Genomic DNA, 22271 nt, shown 5'->3' with positions numbered 1-22271 from the left:
ATTTTCCTCCTCTAAAAACTATGTGCGTGTTATGGTCGGGTGCGTGTTATAGAGCGAAAAATACGGTACTTCCTTTGTTACCTTAATGTTCCATACTTAGAAGGGCATTATCTCACCAGGAAGCTAGCCTGGCTATTATAGGAATTGAATCCCTACTGGATCCAGGGATTAGAAGGGAGCTCATACACACAGCCTATCTCCCCGCAACTCATAACAATACTTTTCATGGTAATAAATAGAGACCATTGGAGTGCATGGGTAAGCTCAGTACAACTTTCTTCAGAGACTAATAATCACACCTCATAGCTTTGTATTTTGTTCCTAGAAAAACAAGCTGCACAGGGCAGAATGGTATTGAATGGTATGGAGCCCCTATCACTGGATTAATATTGGGCATTTGCACCAACTGTACAGTATACTTGACTACCTAGAAGGCCTCGCCCATCCCTCCTAGAAGACTCATAGATCAATATTCTAATTGCATGGTATACAGCTCTTGGAAGAAGAGCATAAAACAGCAAATAGACCTCTATTCATTTTTCTGTGTTTTCATTTTTAGCACATGCATTTCTGGGCAGCTCTGACTAATAATAGCTTAAATTTCTTTAGGGTTCTATTTCCTCCACAACAGTTATTGCTTCTTTTGAATCCTCCATAAGCAGATATTTCCAAGAATGCATACACACACAAAACCCTCCCAAACCTGCTGCAACTTTTAAGCTTATTTTCCATATATTTATAGCTTTTACTTTACAAAGTCCCTTCCCTTAAAGAACATTCCATAATTTCTCCTTCACTAAGCTTTTTACCAAACTGCAAAAAGTCACACCCATCATCACTTCCTCCAGTAGATGCCAAAGAGAAAACACAATCTCTTTTTTCCTCTCTCTAATTCTAACTTAACTGTTTCTTTGTGCTCTTCCAACTCATTTAAGACTTTCCATGTGCACCGTTATTCCTTTCAGAAAGCACAGGTCTGGCTCTCAAGTTCTGACTTTTGCCCTACTAGGAGGGAGTTTCTTTTAATTTGAAAGCGTTGTTAAAATCTTGCTACCATTTCCACGAAGATCATGGCCACTGGTCCCATCACCTCCTGGCAAATAGAAGGGGAAGAAATGGAGGCAGTGAGAGATTTTACTTTCTTGGGCTCCATGATCACTGCAGATGGTGACAGCAGTCACAAAATTAAAAGATGCCTGCTCCTTGGGAGAAAGGCGATGGCAAACCTAGACAGCATCTTAAAAAGCAGAGACATTGCCTTGCCAACAAAGGTCCGTATAGTTAAAGCTATGGTTTTCCCAGTAGTGATGTATGGAAGTGAGAGCTGGACCATAAAGAAGGCTGAGCGCCGAAGAATTGATGCTTTTGAATTATGGTGCAGGAGGAGACTCTTGAGAGTCCTATCGACTGCAAGAAGATCAAACCTATCCATTCTTAAGGAAATCAGCCCTGAGTGCTCACTGGAAGGACAGATCCTGAAGCTGAGGCTCCAGTACTTTGGCCACCTCATGAGAAGAGAAGACTCCCTGGAAAAGACCCTGATGTTGAGAAAGATGGAGGGCACAAGGAGAAGGGGACGACAGAGGATGAGATGGTTGGATAGTGTTCTCAAAGCTACCAGCATGAGTTTGACCAAACTGCAGGAGGCAGTGGACGACAGGAGTGCCTGGCATGCTCTGGTCCATGGGGTCACGAAGAGTCGGACACAACTAAACGACTAAACAACAACAACAACAACAACACCATTTCCACATTATAACATAAGCCCATGAGCTCAGTGGTGCCATCAGGGTAGGGTAAGTCCAAGGTCTAGTAGGCATGTGTGGAGCAAGGCAATTCTTCAAGTAAACTGGTTCCAAGCTGTTGAGGGCGTTATATATTAATAGGAAACCTTAAATTTGGCTTGGTAACAAATTGGCAGCTAGCTCAGACCTTTGAGCAGAGGTGTAATATGCTGATAGGATCTCACTCCAGTCAGTAATCATCGGGGGCCAGTCCAATACATTTTGGTGGCTGAGGCAGACCCCAAAATGATGCTCCCCTCCCTGCCAGGGAATATGGGGTGAGGGAAGATCTAAATCAGGAACAAGGGGCAGGGGGAGAGACTGACATCAGGATCTACTGCTCTGGAGAATCCTGCCGCCTGAAGCAGTCGCCTCACCTTGTCTCAAGGGTGGGCCGGCCTTGGCAATCATCCTGCAGCATTCTGCACTAACTGCAGTTTCCAGACCAGCCACAAGAAATGTCCCATATAGATTGCATTGCAGTAATCCAACCCTGAAGTTACCAGTGCCTGGATTACTGTGGTCTAGCTAGGCTGGCCCAGGAATGGTCGCAGTTGTTGCAACAGCTGAAGCTGATAAAAATTGCATTTGTGTAATTAATATCACATCTAGTTTGGCTCTCGGGCCATTAAGAAGAAGGTTTCTGTAGAGAATCAAGAAAAGGACAGAATCCTGAAAAGAACTTTATAGACCCAGACTGTGGACCCTGCTCAGCTGGTACGATTCAGAACCACACTCTCAGCATCTGTTGTGGTGGTGGTGAATAAGAACAGAAAGCTAGCAACTTCCTCTTCTTGGTGGCACAGAAATAGGGATGGGGAGAGAAATTCAGTTCTATCTGCATTTAAATGTGAGGCAAACCAATACACAAACTAATTCACACTTCCCAAACCAATACGCAAACATTTGCAAAAATGTGTTTTTTTGGCAAAACTGCACTTAGACACATGTATATTGGGAAAAAATTGCACTAAAATGATGAATAAATTACAAACTGGTGTGGAAAACTGAACTTAATATTGGGAAATATGAGAAACTGAGAGCAATCGGAAGTGACAGAGTCACCCACTGATATCAGCAACTGAGGGTAGGTGAAGAAGGGAGTGTGTTCATTCTTCAGCACTGAGGATCAAGCTGGAAGTATCATAAACTGGTGAGCTATGCTATGTATTCTGAGCTAAAAATAAAGAAATTAAAATTCATCAACCTGATAACCCAAGTTTTGTGCCAAGAAAAAGCAAAGAACCTGTAAAGACTCTTCAAATTAGCATAATTTTTCTCATTTGTGTTGCATCTTCTACCATTTTGCATAATGTATTCTGTATAATGTATTTATAAAGAACTGGGAAGTACAAGAGGCTATGCACCACAGTGAAGAGGCATCCTTGATCCCTAGAAATCTTGTTCAGCCCTCTCAGTGGCTTCACTAGACAGTGTTCATAATGCAGGCCTGCCCAAGCCAGCCTGTCTCTTTAAGATTGCCAAGGCTCTCTAGCCCGCCATCACTTACAAGCAGAGAACTTGTGTATCTTTTCAATAGACTAAATACAAAAATGGGTTCCATCGATCAGGGAAGGGGAAAATATAGCATCTCCCAGCTGGGGGATTCTCCAGCTGATATGACTGGTGATCCTGTTGAAGCCCTAGACGACCTCTGGGACAACCGAATGGCTCGGGCTGTTGACACAATCACCCCTGAAACCCTCTTCCATTTTGTGGAGCTTGCTTGCCTCCCCTTTGGCCTCTTGTCTTTTGAAGTCTTATTAAAACTATTAAAACTGGTTGTTAGGGTCCTTGTGTGCATTTCTGCAGACTCAAAGGGTTATTTCCCCCTTCGCAAGCTTAGTCTTCCTGATGCAGGTGCATATAACTGGGATTTGTCAGAGAAAAGCAAGCTACTTTGGGTTCTGGTGAGAGACAAGTAAGCTCAGTGCTCTCTGGACTTCCCCTCATAAATATTTGCCTTGCACCCCCAGGTTTCACTTCTGCATGGGGTTAGAGGGAACATAAGGGAAGTGTAGGGGCAGGCTACCAGAGAGTCCCTTGCTTGACTGGCCTACCCAGACTCACAGTCATGGCAGGAGTGAAGCAAGAGTTCCCCTTACATTATAGTGCCCGCATTCTTAAGCTTAAATGACACTTTTGAATCTGTAAGGACTAGAAACGTCTAAATAAATACAGAATTCTTAGGAAGATGACTTTTGTGAACAATGCCAAATTCTGTGGCTACCAAACAACAACAACCCATACAGAACAGGCAGAACAGCAGGGAATTCTTCCTAGAGTTGGTGTCCTGAGCACATCCAGCCCAAGTGGCTGGTAGTTTTCTTTATTGACAAAGCATGAACTTGCAGGAGCTCCCAAGGTGCACTAAACACACACAAACATGTTCCTGGCGGCTAGGTAGCTCTTACACAGAAGTTGTCGCTGTGTTTGCCTCTTCAGCCCGCCCCGCCCCCCGCCCCCGGTCCTGGGGGACAGTGGGGTGGTGGTGGAGGGGATTCTGCCAGCCCCCTCCCTTCATGCACTGTCTCTCCCTCAGCTCCTGGCACATCCTGTCCTTCCTCCAGCTTCGGCTTCTGTCCTACATCCTGTACCTCCTTCCCCGTCTCCGACTGCTCAGATCCATTCTCCAGCTCTGGCTCCTGCCTCGTGGGAGGCACAAAACCCAATAAAGTGCCACTACATTCCCTTAGATCAACCTCTGGCTCCAATCAGCAGTGGAGGAAGCCACTTGGGCACCAGGGGCCCATAGGGACTTCGGGAGTCTGCCTGCCTCCTCCCACTCAGCCACCCTACAGCTGGGGGGGGGGGAGGCAGCAGGCGGACTGTTTGGGCAGGGCAGGGAGACGTGTGGCTCAGGTGCACTGCAGGCCCCGTGGTGAGTGCCACCTGGCATTTAGTCACAGTGGTGACACCCAGTGTGGCCCACACCTACCGCACCCCCCTTCCTCTGCCCCTGGCTCCAATACCTCTTTCACCCACTCCTCAGAGCCCTGCCAGTCCCTGACAGGTGGAAATACCATGAGACCTCAAATCTTCATGCCTGTGGTTGATTCCAGACAACCAGTTTAAAGAGCATTCATTCTGATTTGTTTGCAGGGAGGTTAGATGACATTGTGTCAAAGTGCATTTTCCCATCATTTTCCGTGTTACAAAGAGTGCTATCTGTGGGGGAAGAGAGGTTTTTTTAAACAAGCAGATTTAATTGCGTGGCCTGAATTTGCTGGGATGATTGAATCCCATCCCCAAATAGTGAGAGTCTGGAAATGCCTTAGGTGCCATTAAAAGAAGAAAGAAGAAGAAGAAGAGTTTGGATTTGATATCCCACTTTATCACTGCCCAAAGGAGTCTCAAAGCGGCTAACATTCTCCTTTACCTTCCTCCCCCACAACAAACACTCTGTGAGGTGAGTGGGGCTGAGAGACTTCAAAGACGTGTGACTACCCGAAGGTCACCCAGCAGCTGCATGTGGAGGAGCGGGGAATCGAACCCAGTTCACCTTGTCTTTAATGGTTTAAACGGAAATGAAAATTCAAAGTGCTGGTTTTGACCTATAAAGCTCAGGACCCCAAATACCTCTCCCCATATGAACCAATCTGAACCCTGCAGTCATCATATGAGCAGTGGCGTCACAACGGGGGGGGGGGGGGCGCCCCGGGTAACATGTCTACGGGGGTGACAAAAAGTCACCCTGCAGGGGCTTGCGGCGGCACAAGCAGCCATCGCGCCACCACAGCTGCATTTGGAGGATCCTCCGTTCGCAGCTGCAGCCGCGAGCAGAGGATCCTGGCGCTGGCGGCAAACCGCTAAGTACAGCGGAGGTGTGGCGTTGCACGCATAAGCTGTAGGTAGCGATGCTGCACATGCGCCGTATAGTGGTTTGCCGCTGACACCGCTCCAGCGCCACATAGATGGTGCTGGGATCCTTCCGTCGTCACTACAGCTGCAGAGGATCCTCTGTTCATGGCTGCAGCCATGAGCAGAGGATCCTGACACCATCACTACGGTGCTAGAGCGGCACCGGTGGCTATACAGCACATGTGTGGCGTCATGACGTACGGTGCATGCGTCGTACGTAGCGATGCCACACAAGCGCCCTACGTAACAATGCCCACCCCGGGTATCACAATGCCTTCCTTCGCCCCTGCATATGAGACCCTTCTCTGTGTAACTCTTCTATGGGAGATCTGGAGGGTGGCAACAGAAGAACGTGCCTTTTCAGTGGTGGCTCCCTGCTTGTGGAATGCTTTCCCCAGGAAAGCTCGCCTGCTGCCATCAATACATATCTTTAGGCTCCAGTGAAAAACATTTCTTTTCCACCAGGCCTTTGGCTTTTAATTACCTGTGGCCTCCTACAGTAGGTGGGACCTACTAGTCCTGCCTTTAAAAATATAAATGAGTTTTAGGTTTCCCCCACCCTGTTTTGTTTTGTGCTGGTTTTAATGTATGTGTTATTTATTGATTGTTTTAAGTTGCTCCAAGTTACCTTTTTAAGGGGGCACTAATAAGTTTACTAAATAAATAAGAATGATAAATAATTGCTACATGTAATTTTAGTCAAGAAACATTAGGCAGCAAAAGCAAGGGCAACGTTAGCTATACAGTGTATTGGCTGTATGTTCATCCTGTCAGTCACAAGAGATGGCTGAAGTTCTGTCAGTGCCTTCTGTTGCAAGCAGGAGAGATGGCATTCTCCAGTGTTTATCTGCTGAATGTTTCAAATTGCAAAGAACTGAAACTCGATCGCAAAGTTGTCAGCACTCAGGCAAATGACTTCATGAGCATTTTTAAAAATAACGGCGTGCAAGGGCATCAGATGAGTGTGCACTGCAGCCTTTTGAGGGAAAGTGGTTTTGAGATGACTGAGATGCTCAGCCCTGGAAATTACCGTGGCTCCTGAACTTGCACAGTAGGAGCTAATAATAAACACTCAGCACTCGCCCTTTCACTGGCACGAGGGCTAGCTGGTGTTCACTGTTGCTCCCCTTATTGAGACGGCTGACCTCTACAAATTCATCAGTTTGCCCTCTAGGTTGGATGAGTGAAGAAAGAGAAAGACAGTACAAGTGCAAGCCACAACGGTTTTACTCTTGTCCGATATGTGTGCAACTGTGCACATTTGCATTGCCGCAACCCAGAAGTGGCCAAAAAATGGGGCAGGGTAGGAGCAGGTTTATACACGCTCTGCCAATGCACACAGGGGGTTAGGAACATAACCCCTGTGCAAAACAGCTGTTGCCTGTACACCAAAAGTAAAGACCATGGTTGCCTCCAGATGACATGACTATTGTGCAATCAGCCTGAATTCTACACATACAATCTACATGGGGGGATCAGACAATGTAATCAATTGGTTGTTACCCCACTCTTTCCTCTCAGGTTGCCTCTCAAATTTCAAACAGCAAAACCTCAAATTTTTTTTTAAAAAAGATTTGTGTGCAAGAGCACTGTGGTGTAACTTTTTTGTGTTGGTGTGGGGATGATCTGGGGGTTGTGCTTTAATACCACACTTCTGCTACCAAAATGTCAGCGGTGCTTCTTGGCACAATCACGAAACCGCTGGTCTGATTTACAGCAACCTAGATTTGGGGGGCCCTGACCTAGATTTTGGGCCCCTTCACAACCAGCAGTGAGGTTTGGGTAATCACTGTTATTGTATTCAATGCTATGTTTGAAACTTACATAACATTACACTGATTATCTAAACCAGAGGTGGTTAACTTGTGACCTTCCAGATGTTGTTGGCCTCCAATTCTTATCAGCTGCAGCCATTATGGCGAATAGTTAGGGACGATGGGAGTTGCCACAGCTTAGCTACCCCTGATCTAAACTCAAAGCTTGATGCAAACTAAGGAAAACTATTAAGGCTGCAGCCATAGTGGAGAGGAAAGTCAGTCTATTGCAGGAGGCCTTCAAAGCTCAGGGGCCTTCTCATCATGTGGCCCAGGGTTGCATGTCCCAAAGGTAAGACTGAATATAAATAGCCTGAAAATCCAAAAAATGCTTTTGGCATACCCCAAAGCAATGCTGAATGGAATTCCGGCCATTTGATTTTGTGCCGTTTATCTGCTGTGTCTTTCTCACTCATTGTTGTTGGGGTGGGTGGGAATCCTGCATGTTAGCAAAGAACTTCAAAGAGCATTTCCAGATTGCTGGTGTATTTTGCAAATGTAAGTCATGATGACACCCCTAAGCAACATTATGATCCTGATCAAGATTGGGTTACCATTACCAGCACTATGCATCGGGCCAACACCTCCTGATGAAGAAAATTTGAGTTTTCTCTCACCCACCACCCTGCAAATTGCTGGCATGGAGGGGTGTAGTCATCCAAATCAGGAAATAGCAGGGCAAAAAAGGCTGAAGTTCCCTTGTGACTCATGCTAAGGGGGTCTCAGTCTGGATCAGCTTTTGTGTTGGGGAGAAGCTATTCTGCGCTGATATTTTGCCGAGTTTGGCCCAAAGTTCCTTCAAATCTTTTTTAAAGAGGTACGTGGCTGCTGGTTGGCTGAACTAAATACTCTGCCTAACTCTAACCCTTTGCTGGTAGTTGGAGGTAATTGGTTGATGTTTTCTCAAGAGCTGTTAATGAATGGAGATGTGTTTCTGAAGAGGCAATACAGTGGTGCCTCGCAAGACGAAATTAATTCGTTCTGCGAGTTTTTTCGTCTTGCGAGTTTTTTCGTCTTGCGAAGCACGGTTTCCATTTTTTCAAAAAAGTCTTCAAAAACCTCAAAAAAGGCTACCACACCGCGTGCTATGAGTTGCTCCTCGAAGTCAAGTCGCAACTGCACCTCTTCAAGCAATGCACCCTGTATTACTGTAACGGTTTTAAGAAAAAGGAAACAAACTTGCAAGACGTTTTCGTCTTGCGAAGCAAGCCCATAGGGAAATTCGTCTTGCGAAGCAACTCAAAAAACCCAAAACTCTTTCGTCTTGCGAGTTTTTCGTCTTGCGAGTTTTTCGTCTTGCGAGGTACCACTGTATACCTGCAGAGCTATGTCTGTGTGAAGAGCTCTGCCTGCTTTGTTGCAGCTGGAGCTGGCTAAAACTGAGGCATCTCTGGGGTGCAGCTGTTGCTTTTGGGAGTCAAATGCAGGTTAAGTGGTTGCACCATCGGCCTTCAGGAGTCTTTCTCCCAGAGTGCTCTGCTTGTATATTTGTATTTGTATTATTATTAATTATATTTGTATACTGTCCTATACTCCTAGATCTCAGGGCTGTTCACAACATAAAATCACAATATAAAAAACACAAAATAAGAACAAAAACAAACCAATAACCCCCACCCCTTCCACAACACATGCAAAAGGGCATTGGATGTCAATCAGCCAAAGGCCGGGTTAAAGAGGAACATTTTTGCCTGATGCCTGAAGGTGTATAATGAAAGTGTCAGCTGAACCTCCCTGGAGAGAAAATTCCACAAGTAGGGAGTCACTGCGAAGGAAAAAGCCTGTTCTCATGTTGCCATCCTCCAGACTTCTCACAGAGAAGGCACGTGAAGAAGACCCTGAGAGTCTGGGTAGGTTCATATGGAGAGAGACAGTCCTTGAAGTATTGCGGTCCTGAGCAAATATTACAAAGACACTGTAAGTCTGCAGAGCTCTCACAGTCAAAGAAACAAATCCTTTGTCATGTTTCCACTGGACTTCCCACTGTTATGGGAAGCAGGGAGCGATTTAATGGCATTTTCATTGCAAGCAGATTGAAGCTCTTTGTTGTTAAAAAGAACCTTTTAGTTAAAGGAAATTTGTTTCCTAAGCCTTGCTGATGGAAGAATAAATGAGCCTTTCATTTGCTAACACTTTCAGTGCATTTTCGCTGATGCATCACAGTTCATGAATTCTTTGTCCGTCCACAGGTTGGCCAGATGCCAAGCTTATGCAAACAGTTGTAGCAGCAACTTCAATCTGCAATTTGCCATCTGAGTGACGCAGACTTATTTTAGTCTCTCCAAACCCATCTTTCCTTATGAGCTCATATCTGTGGCTCCTGACAGATCTGAAAGTGGCCATCTGCCAGCAGCACAACTATGCTAGGAAAAATGATGTATTTTAAAGTCAAAGTGGCAAAAAACCCCTCCTGAAATTCCATGTGCAGCCATAGAAAAACAAAATCTTCTGGAGGAGCTGGCCAAGGTGAAAAATTGAAACCAATGTTACAGAACAGGTGTATTCTGTGCCCACCTGCCCTGTGGAATGCCCTCCCAGCAGATGTCAAGGCAATAAACAACTATTTTACTTTCAAAAGACAACTGAAGGCAGCCCTCTTTAGGGAAGTTTTTAATGTCTGATGCTATATTGTTTTTAATATTCAGTTGGAAGCCGCCCAGAGTGGCTGGGGAAACCCAGCCAGATGGGCGGGGTATAAATAATAAATTATTATTATTATTATTATTATTATTATTATTATTATTTTCAGAATCTAAGACTTCAGCCAAATTACTTTTGTTTTTTTAAGATGATAAATGCAGACAGAGTTTGCTATTCATGTATTGTTTTGAGATTTTATACGAGTATTTTTCCTCTTTTGAGTCATCAAGCATGGCCTATAGATGTAGATGTAGACTCTTTTGCTGCTGAATCATGGGCATAGCCAGGATTTGGGGGAGGGCAGGCCACTTGTGGAGGGATAGAACCTCAGTTTGCTATGTATTTTAATGTATTTTTACTGCCCCCTTCAGCCCATGTGCTGATTCAATGAACTTGGATGGATTTAAGAGGATTGGACAAATTCATGGAGGATAAGGCTATGGCTACTGGCAGCAATGGCTATGCTTTGCCTCCTCACTTGGAGCATCTAAAGTTGCAAGCCTATGTGCACTTAATAATATCTTACCATGAAACTGACTGTATGATTTCAGTAGAAAATGCTTATAGTTGTGTGCTAAGAGAGTCAAACCAGAAGGTGTTAGCAGTTTTTATTTGGCAAAAGATTCAAAGATGGTCAAAGTTAGCTTGATCAAAAGGAAAAAATGGTCCTCCTCATTCTAGCTCTTACTGCTCCTTCAAGTGATCTCGGCTCTTTTACAGTTTATAGAGCAGAAACCTATACCACTAAGGCTGTAATCGTATATGCTTACCTAGGAGTAGAGTTTGGGGGAGAAATTCAGTTCAATTCATGCACAAATGCAAACACGGCCATCTTCTGAAATTCACACTTCTCCAAATTTTGCAATGCAGTTCTCCAGCCAAATAATGTATACAAAAATGCATATACTAGGCTAAAGTGTGCATGTAAATGCATATGTTAGAGAAAATAACATGTAGAAAAGCATTATATTGAGGGGGTGGCTTTTTAAAAAGTGTACATTATGCAAAATTGCATAAAACTGTGTCTACTGGAAAAAATTTGCTAGTGAATTTCCGTGAGTTTATTTTTAAAAAACGCAGTGATGTGAAAATACGGGCAACTGAAGATTCAAAAAATGAGAAGCCAAGAGAACCCAAAGTTGACAGGTTTGTCCATCCCTACCTGGGTGTGAACTCAATTAAACTCTACAGGGATTACTTCTGAGTAGGTATGCATGGAATGTGGTTAATAAACTATTTAAGAATAAATGGATAAATATTATCATGATGCTACTCACTTTAAAGCTTTAGGACAGCCACTATCCATCACAGCATCTAAGACAAAGATGAGTGTGTTTCATTCTGTGAGATTTTTGTTGGTCAAAACTGTTTTTTTTACAAAGAAGAAGATGAATTCCAGTGAAGCCTTTTGCTGTACTTTTCTCTATACTGCAAGACACAGTTGCTTAGTAAAACCTGCCAATTTAATTATGAAAATTCAGGACTGCTTATTTGGTGATGATATTGCCTGTTTGTATAATGCAATACTATTAATCTCATTCTTTTCAAGTAATAGAAAGATTATAACCTTTAGAAAGCACAGGCTTTTCAAAGTGCATGCAGGACGTCTTACCTACTTAAGACTCCATCTAGTGTTGCTTTAAAATAATTCACAGAAAGGATGAAGGAAAGGAAGCTTGAAAGCACTAGTGGGCTGGAGTATTACAGCTATTCACTGGCTCTCTCTGACGTAGGGAGAAACTTTCCATCAACACAACTGCTGTATATTATATTGAATATCCATAGCAACACTTTAAAATAGAACTCTATAAAACTGCACCTTTATCCATTTCACATTATAGAGATCACATATTTTGCCTTCAATGCATCAATGTGCAATATGATGTATCTTTGTCAAATTCCAATGGAAGCAGCAGATAGTGGAGGAAGTATTTATCAAAAGAGATGTTCCCATTCAAAGACAATACAGTAGTAGCTGTTGTTATAGTATAATCCATGTGCTGTGGAGGGGGCACTTGAGGAGTGCAAGATGCAGGGCATAATGTTCTAGGAGAAAGGTGATCTTGTGGCTGTTGGAATCAGAGACACTTATGTCAAATAAGCTGAGGTTTAGCACTACTTGAAGTCATCCAAATTTCTAAACTAATCATGCTACTCTTCCCTTGCTCCTGACTGACTGTGGGAGGGCATCTAAGATGCCTTCTTCTGGTTACTGACTAGTTTTCTGTGGGAGACCTAAAGCAAGTTTAGAAGGAAACCAATTTTTTTTTCCATCACAAACACAATCATGGTATAATGGAATTATAAGGCTACAATATTCAACAGGTTATCGGATACACCTCCCTCACATCCTTAGTCCCAGTTCTCTTCCTCAAGTTCAAAGAAACATGGACATGAAGGACCCAGGGGGTTAGCAGACTTAGCGGCATCTGACCCTGTGCTCTCCCTAGATCCCTGATCAGCTCAGATAACGAGGGAGAGAGCTTGGGCTGACTCAGGAGTTAACTCACATGCTACATGACACTTTATTACAGTGATCCATTAGATCCCGAGGGTAAAGCAAAGCTCATCAGATAATTTTTTACTCAAGTGCAGGCCTACTTGCGTCATACAAAATTTATTTATTTAGATACCAACTTTCAAGACTACACAGCTATCCCAATGTCTTTCACATCATTGGGTGGGTAGGACAATATGAAATCGCTATTGCACAGTAAAACCAGTACCAGAAGCCAAGGGAAGGCTGCACAGTGCAGGTGAAACAGCGTAACAATCTGACGCTCCAAACACTATGTGCACACTATGCAGATCTACCGGGCACCTCACTGCTCTCCTTCTCAGATAAGTAGCACCACTCCAGGCTGTCCCACCATGCCAACAACTACTGCACGGCTGGAATCCTGTTAGGGAGAATGCCCTCTTGTGTGTTGACATATATTGCACCCTAGGCAAATCCAGTACCAATAAGAGGGTGTGTCACAAACTCTGGGCAGGTTACCTGTCAGAACATGTAAACTATCAAATTTCTAGGTCCTAAGCTGTGTAGGGCTTTATATGAATAAATGAATGAATGTTTATGATTACAGTAAACAGCTAGCATACTAGGCTTTATATGTTAATATAAGCACCTTGACCTTAGCCTGGTAGAGTATAGCTGGCAATTGCAGCTCCTTCGGTGCCAATGTTACGTATTTTTTGTGAGCTGCCCCACTGAACAGCCTTGCTGCTGCATTCTGCACCGGCTGAAGCTTCCAAACCAAACCGAACGGCATCTCCACAGAGCGTGTGGCAATAATCCAGCTACAGAAACTTAAAGTTTGGTTATGAATGCTAATATTTAATCTATTCATCAGTGCTCTTTCCTTAAAATTATCTGTGAAAGAGTGATAATGCAAAAGTTGTCCCCATGAAAATAAACCAGACATAATTAATAAAATAGCTGAAGCATACATCAGGTATTACAATAAAAATAGAACTTTATATGGTGATAATGTAACATACAGTACCTATGACTCATTTCTAACTATAGATCAATTTTCAATACAGGAGGGGAGGCAGGCAATTTGAACCAAGCAAGCATTGACATGTTTTCCTAGCCTTTAAAAATGTTAATCTAAGACTTCAGTGCTTGTTCATCTTCTGTGGCAACCAACACCCTGACTTTAGGTACTGCATGGGGTAACACTGCTAATTCCCATGCACCCAACACAGGGTATTTTTAGGCACGCATTAAAGCTCTCTAGCTGGGAATCAAAACCACATCATATCTCACTCCAGAGGTATCATTTCTAACCACTGCCATTCAGATGGCACTTAAGTCATGCATCTTTAGTTATATTTACCAAATGCTAGGCCTTGAGACTTTGCCCTTGAAGGTTAGCCTGATAGGTTCAACAGTAACAAGGTCTAAATGTGCATTTGTTTCTTTTCCTCAGTATATAGCAGCTCCTTTGTTGGTTTCAACAGATAGGTAAAATGATATAAATTATTTAACTAGCACATGAAGAGTTGTGTGAAAGAACTTGCAGGTTCTTATATCAGTCTAAGTGGTATAAATGTCATCTTTCCTTTCTTTGAACATTTATTTAAATAACAAATGGATGGTTCTTCTTTTGCTTTAATCACAGTCTTGTACCAAGAACTGCCTGCTTTATTGTTTCAAACTCCAAAGGGATCCACAGATTTAATGCTGCTGCTGACCATATGTCCATAGGGTCTCAACCTCCAATTTCAATTACTAACTTCTAGAGTTCTTGATGTTTAGGAGTTCAAGAATATCTGATACACACTAAGATCACAATCCTCAACACACTTACTAGGAAGTAACCAGCAGTGCTTCATATTTGTATAGCACTTTCAAATGTTCAAAGCACTTCCCAGACATTATATAGGGCTCATCCACACTTACCTTTTGCCCCACACTTTCTCGACACAGGTATGTGCTTTAAAGCGCCATGTCCAAATGCTTTTCTTTTCTCTCTCCCCATCCATGGTGCCATCCCTATGAAAACACACTCTTTAATGCTGAATTGGAAGAAACGGCAATTCGCGTTTTCTGCAAATTGCCATTTGCTCTGATTCAGTAGCAAAGAGCAGGCTTTTTGCAGGAAAAGTGCCAGGGCAAAAAAAAAAAAAAAAAAAAAGGCCTCAGACAGGGTGCTTTAAAGCACAGAACTCTTCCTAGAAATGCTGTGGAAAAGGAAGTCTAGACAAGCCCCTAATTATGAACCTCACAACTCTTCTGTAAAGTAAGCCAGCACATTTTCTCTGAGGTAAGCTAAGCTGAAAGAGGTAGGATTGCCTAAGAATACCTTGCAGCAGACAGGAGATTCAAATCAGGGACTCCCTGATTCATACTTCAGTCGCTTAGCCCCCTATACTACCAGGGAGGTTTACCTGGTGCCAAGTTGAACATCTTTTTGCAGGGGCAGACTTTGGTCTTTCAAATTTCAGCAGCAACCTGCGTGAGGCCAAAATTCAACTCCTCTTGTCTTCTATTCTGCTCAATTCACTGTCATTTGTTGCAACACCCCATGGCACCCCCTAGGCTCAGCGGCCAGTGTGGTGGAACTGGTTGTGCTGCCCTAAATCCCCCTCTGCTTTTTGGCTCCGGTGGAAGACCTTTTTATTTTCCCAGGCCTGTGTGTGTGTATGTATTTTAATGGTTTGTCTTCTCTGATATTTAGCTGTTCCTGCTGCACTGATTTCCTGTTTTATTATATTGAATTTTGTATGGACTGCTGGTGTTGTTTGTAAAATGTTTAAAACATTCTGTAAATTGCTTTACAGAGAAACATTGATAAAGCAGTTGGTGGCATGCCCACCCCAAAACTTTTGCAGGCATAAACAGTATTGAAAGTGGGATCATATATAACTGCTCTGATACTATCATGAGCACTTGAAGGTGTCTGGTTACCATTTTGTAGAAGAGTTTCAAGAGCATACTGGAACTTCAGGTTTGTGCTAAACATTTAAAAAAGAATCAGACTTTTTGCTGTTGGAAAGTGATAGGGAAACACATTGAAAAATGTGGGACAAAGAAATTATTATAAGGAAGATGTATAAACAAACACCTTGCAAGTGATTAATGTAAGGTGAATGTTCATAGTCATAAAGTTGCCAAGCAAACAAATCAAAATGAATGCTCAGTAAAGACCAGATAGAATTTATGTAAACTTTGTGAAAACAAATCAAGATGAATCCTCAATGAACAGGTCATCTGAAGAAGCCCTTGGAAGAGGGGAGCATATAATAATTCTGCAGGTCAGGATATACAAATGGTAGCTATGTCAACAAGCTGATCTGGGATGGGAGAGGAGGGCAGGGAGGAAAACATCAACAGTGTTAGTTTTGAAGGTGTCTGCTTTTCAGCTCATAGTTCTGACCCCAATTTTTACTTGTACTCAACACGTTTAGTTGTTTTACATAACTAATTTTCATATGAAAATAAGTAATGTACAAGGAAAAGTTCTTCTAAAGGGCATGCATGAGATAGAGAACATTTTTTCTAGTTATTCCAGACACCTGTTGTGAGAGGCAAATCCATGCCAGGCTTCCCGTATATTGACAAGGAGGAAAAAGGTTTGGCCCCCCTGATGAAGCTTGATTTGTGAAAACTGTTGTCAAATAATACTCTTCCTGGAACTGATTCAAAGCATGTCCAAATACTCTGTATAACATGTGCTTGAAACATTAGGACATGAGCTCAGATACCTTGCATAGCTAAACCCTGACATAATGGGGGACTTATGCTAGCTGGGGGGGGGGTGCATATGTGTATACTGTATACAAGTACTGCCATACCTTGGTTTTCAAACAGCTTATTTCTCGAATGTTTTGGCTCCTGAATGCCACAAACCCGGAAGTGAGTGTTCCGGTTTGTGAACTATTTTTGGAAGCCAAACATCCAACGGGGCTTTCGTGGCTTCCAATTGGCTGCAGGAGCTTCCTGCACCCAATCAGAAGCCACACTTTGGTTTTCAAACATTTTGGAAGTCAAAAAGACTTTCGGAACAGATTCCATTCGACTTCCAAGGTATGACTGTAGAGTCAAGGAAGCTATTACAGGTAATAAGTATTCCTTGGGAAAACTGATGTCTTGTCCAAACAAAAGACACAAGCTTTGGTGAAAGAAATGCAAGCAGCTAATAAGAGATGCAAACAAATAATTCAAGGAGCACAAGGCTGAAAACCTAAAGACCAACACAAGACATTCTTTAAATGCATTGGAAGCCAAATATCAGGTATGGGGAAATGAGACACAGGTATTGAGAGTGAGGAACAGAGGGAAGCATGTGACAGTGAGGGAGTAAGAGACAGAGGAAGGTGTGGGTAAAGTATTTTTCCCATTTCCCTTCTCTCCCTTCCTCCACCAAGCCTCCCCCAACTTCAATTTTTGCTGTCCCTGCTCATCTCCTAAATTTAAAAGATAGTTACATACCAGCAATAAGTATTAGTTCCCTAGGAAGATAGTTTTCACTATTGTGATATTATGTTTATTCCCACCCCACCATTCTTGACTGACTGACTGATTGAGGACAATAGCTGTCAGAAAGTGAAATATGGCATTTTGATCTTCATTTGTAATGCCTTTGTATACTTAGTGTTGTTGCATAAATAAACCACTTGATTCTTGAGAAAAACTATCAGGAGAGAGAAGAAAGAGTTGATGCTCTATTTATAGAACAAAACTGGGATGACAGATTGGATTCCAGCATTCAGCTTAATCTGTAAAATTTTAACAACCAGGATAAAATAATGTTCAGACTGAGAGCAACATAATTGCATTTGACATACACAATACAAAACAGTTCAACTACGCTACTTATTTGAAACTCATACCCAGATGCTGGCAAGATCTAAGTGTTCCATTTCACAAGACTAAACATCAGCCACCTAAAATGTTATTACACATACAACCTCTAAACTCTGTATGAATAGAAATGGCATGATCACTTAACAGGTGACTTTGAAAGAAATTGAAAGAATCACTGACTAATTTTGGATTATAATCTTAAATTACAAAGCGTACCATCCTAGACATGCTTATTGAGAGAGTAAGCACAATTGACGTGTACTTCCATGTAAACGTATGCTGGGTAGCTGTTAAAGCATGATTCTCAAAAGTTCTTCTTAGGCTGTAAACCCAAACACACTTACGACTAAGGAACATGCCCTGTTGATTTACTTTGAAATTAAAAAAGCCTCTGATTACACTACTCAACACTTCTAGATGCCCATGAAAAACAATGCAATTCCTATCACCAATTGAAAATTTTGGAGTTTCTGTAATGTAGAATCAAGCAGCTAGTCTATGACTGCCCCTTGATGGCAAGAATGGGAAGAGGAATAGCATCCTGTTACTTAAACTGCCATTCATATACTTGCATTTCTGTGTAATAACACTTTTTTAAAATATGCAAGTATAATCTATCCCTATACATAATTATTTAATAAAATGCTAAAGTTAATTACCTGACAAGATCCACCTATTTTACACATGTAAGTAATTTGTATGCTGATGTTCTTGTTGTAGAACAGAAACCAACACAAATACCTGTGGCAAATGTAATCCAGATTCTTTTTTTAAAATTTAAAATAGCCATTTTGCTGATCTAGATTCCGCCCACCCCACCCCCACCACGAAAACAGATTGTACAAATGTTGATTCCCCCACTATTTCTCTGGGCTGCTGCAGTTTTATCTTCCTGACTGCTGCTTCCCCAACCCCAACTGATACCCAAGTCTAGCTGATATCCATCAGAAAGTTCTGAATGGACTCAAATGTGAAACTGCTGTTCATCTAACAAAAGTATAGAAAATGTCTCTAGGATCTGCCTCCATACCAGAGATTACAATGAAAAGTGGTGATTGTAGGGATATATTTTTTTAGGAAACTGGGTGGTGAGGTGAAGTGGGGGGTGGGGGTTGGAGAATCCTGGAAATAAATTACTGGTAGTCTGGTTAGCTCAATGTCTCTTCTGGACAAATTCGTGGAAAGTTTATTAAAGATCAAATTATTAGGAATATAGGATAAGTCCTGCTGAATGAGCATCAGCATGACTTCAGCAGCACCAAGTCTTGTGTCACTAATCCTTTAGAGTTATTTGAGAGTGTCAACAAACACATCAAAAGGAGTAATCAGGTACACATTGTGTACTTGAGACTTTAAACTAGGAGTGGGGAACCTGCGGCTTGTGTGCCAATATTTAACACACCAGGCCATTTTCTCCAAACCATGCCCATCCACCCATCAAATAACATCACGGATGATGTCAGCTGATGGAAAGAGAGGGTTTAATTCTGCATTGGTTGTACCACCCCATTCCCAGGAGGGAACAGGATCTGGCAGCCTAGGCAGCAGAATTTAATCTATGCTAACCACCTGATGAGTGGAGATTACAGTCCTTTGCATTCTCCTTTAAGTGAGCAGGATGGTGGCAGGAAAATATGAGACCAACATTGCTGCCACCCAAGGCTTGCAAAACCCTTCGCATGTTTGCCCCCTTCCCTTTTAAGATTGAAGCACAAGGGATTTTGACAGGTGCGTGGTCACACCCTTCTGTCAAATTTGGCACGAGGCAGATAAATGGAGCCAAAAAGGTTCTGCATCCCTGCTTTAAACCAACCAATTTATCTGTGCCATGCATAATTTTAGATTTGTAATGCTAGTATTTTATGAGGTTCTTATGATATTGACCTAATTTATCTTAATTTCTGTAATGCTTGATTAAGTTCTATTAAGTAAAGGAAATGTATTTGCTATGTGCCTGGAGACTTGTCCTTGAACACTACATTTACAGTGTGGTGACAGTAAGGGGGACTAACTCTCCCTCTTTAATGTGGCAGTTGTAGAGGGAGCTGAAATAAAAAACTTAGTGTCTGCTACATAGAAATCAGGCTTAGATTTTTTTCCTCAGAGCACATCTGGATTTTGAGCAAGTACTGTGGACACCATCCCCTCTAGTAATTGCTCTCCTCCCTCCAGCCAGATCAGTTCTTCATCCTAAGAGACATAGATAAATCACCCATGCACCCATTTCACTTATCAAAGGGATCAGCGTAAATGTCAAATCCAAAAGAGCAGTGTCTCTAAAAGCTCACAAAACAAATATCACTCTTCCAACTTTCTCCTTCAGCACTATGTGCTTTTCGGGGACGGGGGAGAGAAGGTAACCATCCATACACCCTCATGACCAAGGCGGCCAGTGAGGGAGGGAAGGGATTAAGACACTGTGGACACCAGGGATCACAATGGCACTATTATGATGGCCCTTGTATTAATTAGAGTAGGAATGGCAGATTTCAAGCCCAGGGGCTGGATGCAGCTCTCAAGGCCTTGGGACTTTCTCCAGGCCATATTCTCTTCTCAGCTGCACCTCACCAGCCCAGCTAGAATATGTCCTTGAACTCTGATAATGCTTCTTGTTTGCCGGGGTGGGAGACAGAGCTGCTGTTAGCATGTTTATAGAAACTAAGCTAAAATTCATGTTTATTGCTCTGCCCACTCTAGCCTTGCTAAGCTCTGGTGTTTGGCCTCCAGAAGGTTGCTTAGACTGAAATACAGGCTGAAGAGGGTTCCCCCCCTAAGTTACTGTTGTTGGCATCCGTCTGTCTGCAGAGACAGTGGTGTGCACCTCCGGGGCTGAAGTCATACTGCCGTGTTAGTTACGGGAGGAGGAGTACCTCTGGTGAGTGACACTTCCTGCTTCTTCTGCGGTAGTTTGTCCACCTTTGGTCCCCACCCCACCCAAGTTTTAAATCATAAAAACCACCTGACTCCTATCCCACTGATATTCTGTTCTAGAATGACACAATCAGTGCCATTCCATGCATGTTCACAGGAGCATTCATTTGGCCTTACTCCCTAGTAAGCTTATTTAGAACTTAGGGATATAGGTGCAAATACATGTAATAGCACCGCAGCACTATTTTAAAGCCATGAAACTCACCAGATGACATTGGGCTAGTCCATATACCTCAGCCTCAAAGGATAAAACTGGGAAAGAACCATACATGCTCCTGGATAAAAATGTAAAAAAATAACAGTAAATTTTAAAAAACAACCCACTGCGTTGGGGACAGAATCTCTGAAAAGTAACAGGGATTTTTTACCCTTTTCTGTCACCTATCATTTCTCTCAGTTCCTACAATTTTGCTCCCATAACGTCTACTCTCTGAAATGTGAAAGGGATGGGGATTTCTTTCACCAAAGTATTATTTATTCACTAATATTTTCCAAAAAGGAAAAAAAAAAGCTTACACCACTTTATTTTTAGACATTTCTGTATAACCATAAATAAATCAATTAGGGGCGCCACAGAACAGTCTATTTACGGTTCTTATTCACCATCATAATTAGAGTAACATTAAAAAAAAAAGTTTCATGTCCTGGGGGACCATCCGCAACCCTCCTTCGCGCAAAGCTGGGGGGGGGGGGACGCCCAGCTGGTAACCCAACCAGCATTTAGAGAATCCCTCTAAGTCTGCGTAGAGCGCGCGGCAGGCAGTTCCCTTAAGCGGGCGAAGGAATGACGGGGGAGAGTGGGCACTGCAGCTTCCCTTGACGCTACGGAGTTTTCGCAGCCGCGCGGCCAACCCCTCCCTCCCACTCACCCAGCGCGGCGTTTTCCTATATAATAACATGCCGCCCACTAAAACAATATGGCGGCCTCGCTCTCTGGCCCCGGGCTGTAGGCGGCGCAGCGGCTCTGCGGGGTTTTGTGGCGAAGAAGCCCTGGCGGGGGGAGATCTCCGCCTGTGCCGCCTCACAACTCCCGTCTGCGGCTCCTCCCTCGCCAACTGAAGGGAAGTGTGTGGGGGGAGAGAAAGAAACCAACGAGCGGGGGTGTCCGCGCCTCAGGCTGCCGCCACGTCTCGCGGGCCCCCGCTCCTTTTTCCTTCTTTTTTGTTTCTTCCGCGCCGGCTCCTCCAACCGCCGCCTCTGCTGATTCCGGGGGCGGCCTAGAGAGGTCGCCGTTGCTCTGAGAGCGGCTGGCACAGGAGCCGAGTGAAGGGAGACCGCGCCGAGAGAGGGAGCTGGCGGCTTGTGGGCGGTAGCGGGGTGGCGGCGGCGGCGCGAAAGAGGGACAGGGGCGTCGTGTGAAGAAGAAGCGCCGCTTGCGGGCAGCCAACAAATTCCTCCTGAGGCGGCGATACGGAGGGAAGCTAAGGGGGCAGACTGGGGAGAGAGCCATAGCTTTGAGGCGGGCGAGGAGCGGGGCGTCATCGTCTTCGTCGTGGATGTGCCTCTGAGGTAAAAGAGGTTGCCTGAGGTAAAAATAAAAAAAAGCCGGCGAGGAGGAGGGGACAGACGGAGGCGATCAGGACACATGGCGGCAGCGGCAGCGGCAGCAGCAGCCCCGGGGCTGGTTTGACAGAGAGGAGCGCTGCTGCTGCTGCTGCTGCTGCCTGCGAGGGAGAGAGGATGTCGCTGCAGCCTTCAGAAGCCAACTCGGAGCTCCTCTCGCCCGCCGCCGGCGACAAGCGGCTGTTGCTGGGCTGCAGCGCGGAGGAGGGAGAGAGAGCGGATTCCCCGGCGGAGGCGGCGGGATCAGAGCAGGACGAGAGGGCGGCGGCGCTGGCGGCTGCGGAGGAGGAGGAGGAGGAAGGAGGAGGAGGAGGAGAGAAGAAACTGCCTCCCCAGCTGACGGAGCCCAGGGCAGCTTCTGGG

At 43.9% G+C, this 22271-nt stretch overlaps 1 protein-coding gene and 2 long non-coding RNA genes across 3 annotated transcripts in view; 2 read left to right on the top strand and 1 right to left on the bottom strand.

Moving 5' to 3' along the window:
- LOC308476779 overlaps positions 1 to 1727 on the top strand; it is a 6327-nt gene extending 4600 nt beyond the window's left edge. The window contains exon 3 of the long non-coding RNA XR_013986087.1: positions 326 to 1727. This is a non-coding gene — a long non-coding RNA (uncharacterized lncRNA). The remainder of the gene's footprint in view (positions 1 to 325) is intronic.
- LOC308476781 overlaps positions 1 to 21340 on the bottom strand; it is a 27931-nt gene extending 6591 nt beyond the window's left edge. Inside the window, exons 1-2 of the long non-coding RNA XR_013986089.1 lie at positions 21215 to 21340; positions 20551 to 20620 (exon numbers count right to left, since the gene is read on the bottom strand). This is a non-coding gene — a long non-coding RNA (uncharacterized lncRNA). The remainder of the gene's footprint in view (positions 1 to 20550; positions 20621 to 21214) is intronic.
- Positions 21237 to 22271, top strand: part of HECTD2 (HECT domain E3 ubiquitin protein ligase 2) — a 35430-nt gene continuing 34395 nt past the window's right edge. The window contains exon 1 of the mRNA XM_081004554.1: positions 21237 to 22271. Within this exon, the coding sequence (XP_080860680.1) occupies positions 22026 to 22271 (246 nt within the window). The 5' untranslated portion in view covers positions 21237 to 22025.

This window comes from Podarcis pityusensis (assembly GCF_964106645.2).
Source record: "Podarcis pityusensis genome assembly, chromosome: 5".
Lineage (NCBI taxonomy): Eukaryota > Metazoa > Chordata > Lepidosauria > Squamata > Lacertidae > Podarcis > Podarcis pityusensis.
Note: the sequence above shows the minus strand (reverse complement) of the source record. Positions and strands in the feature narration are given on the sequence as shown.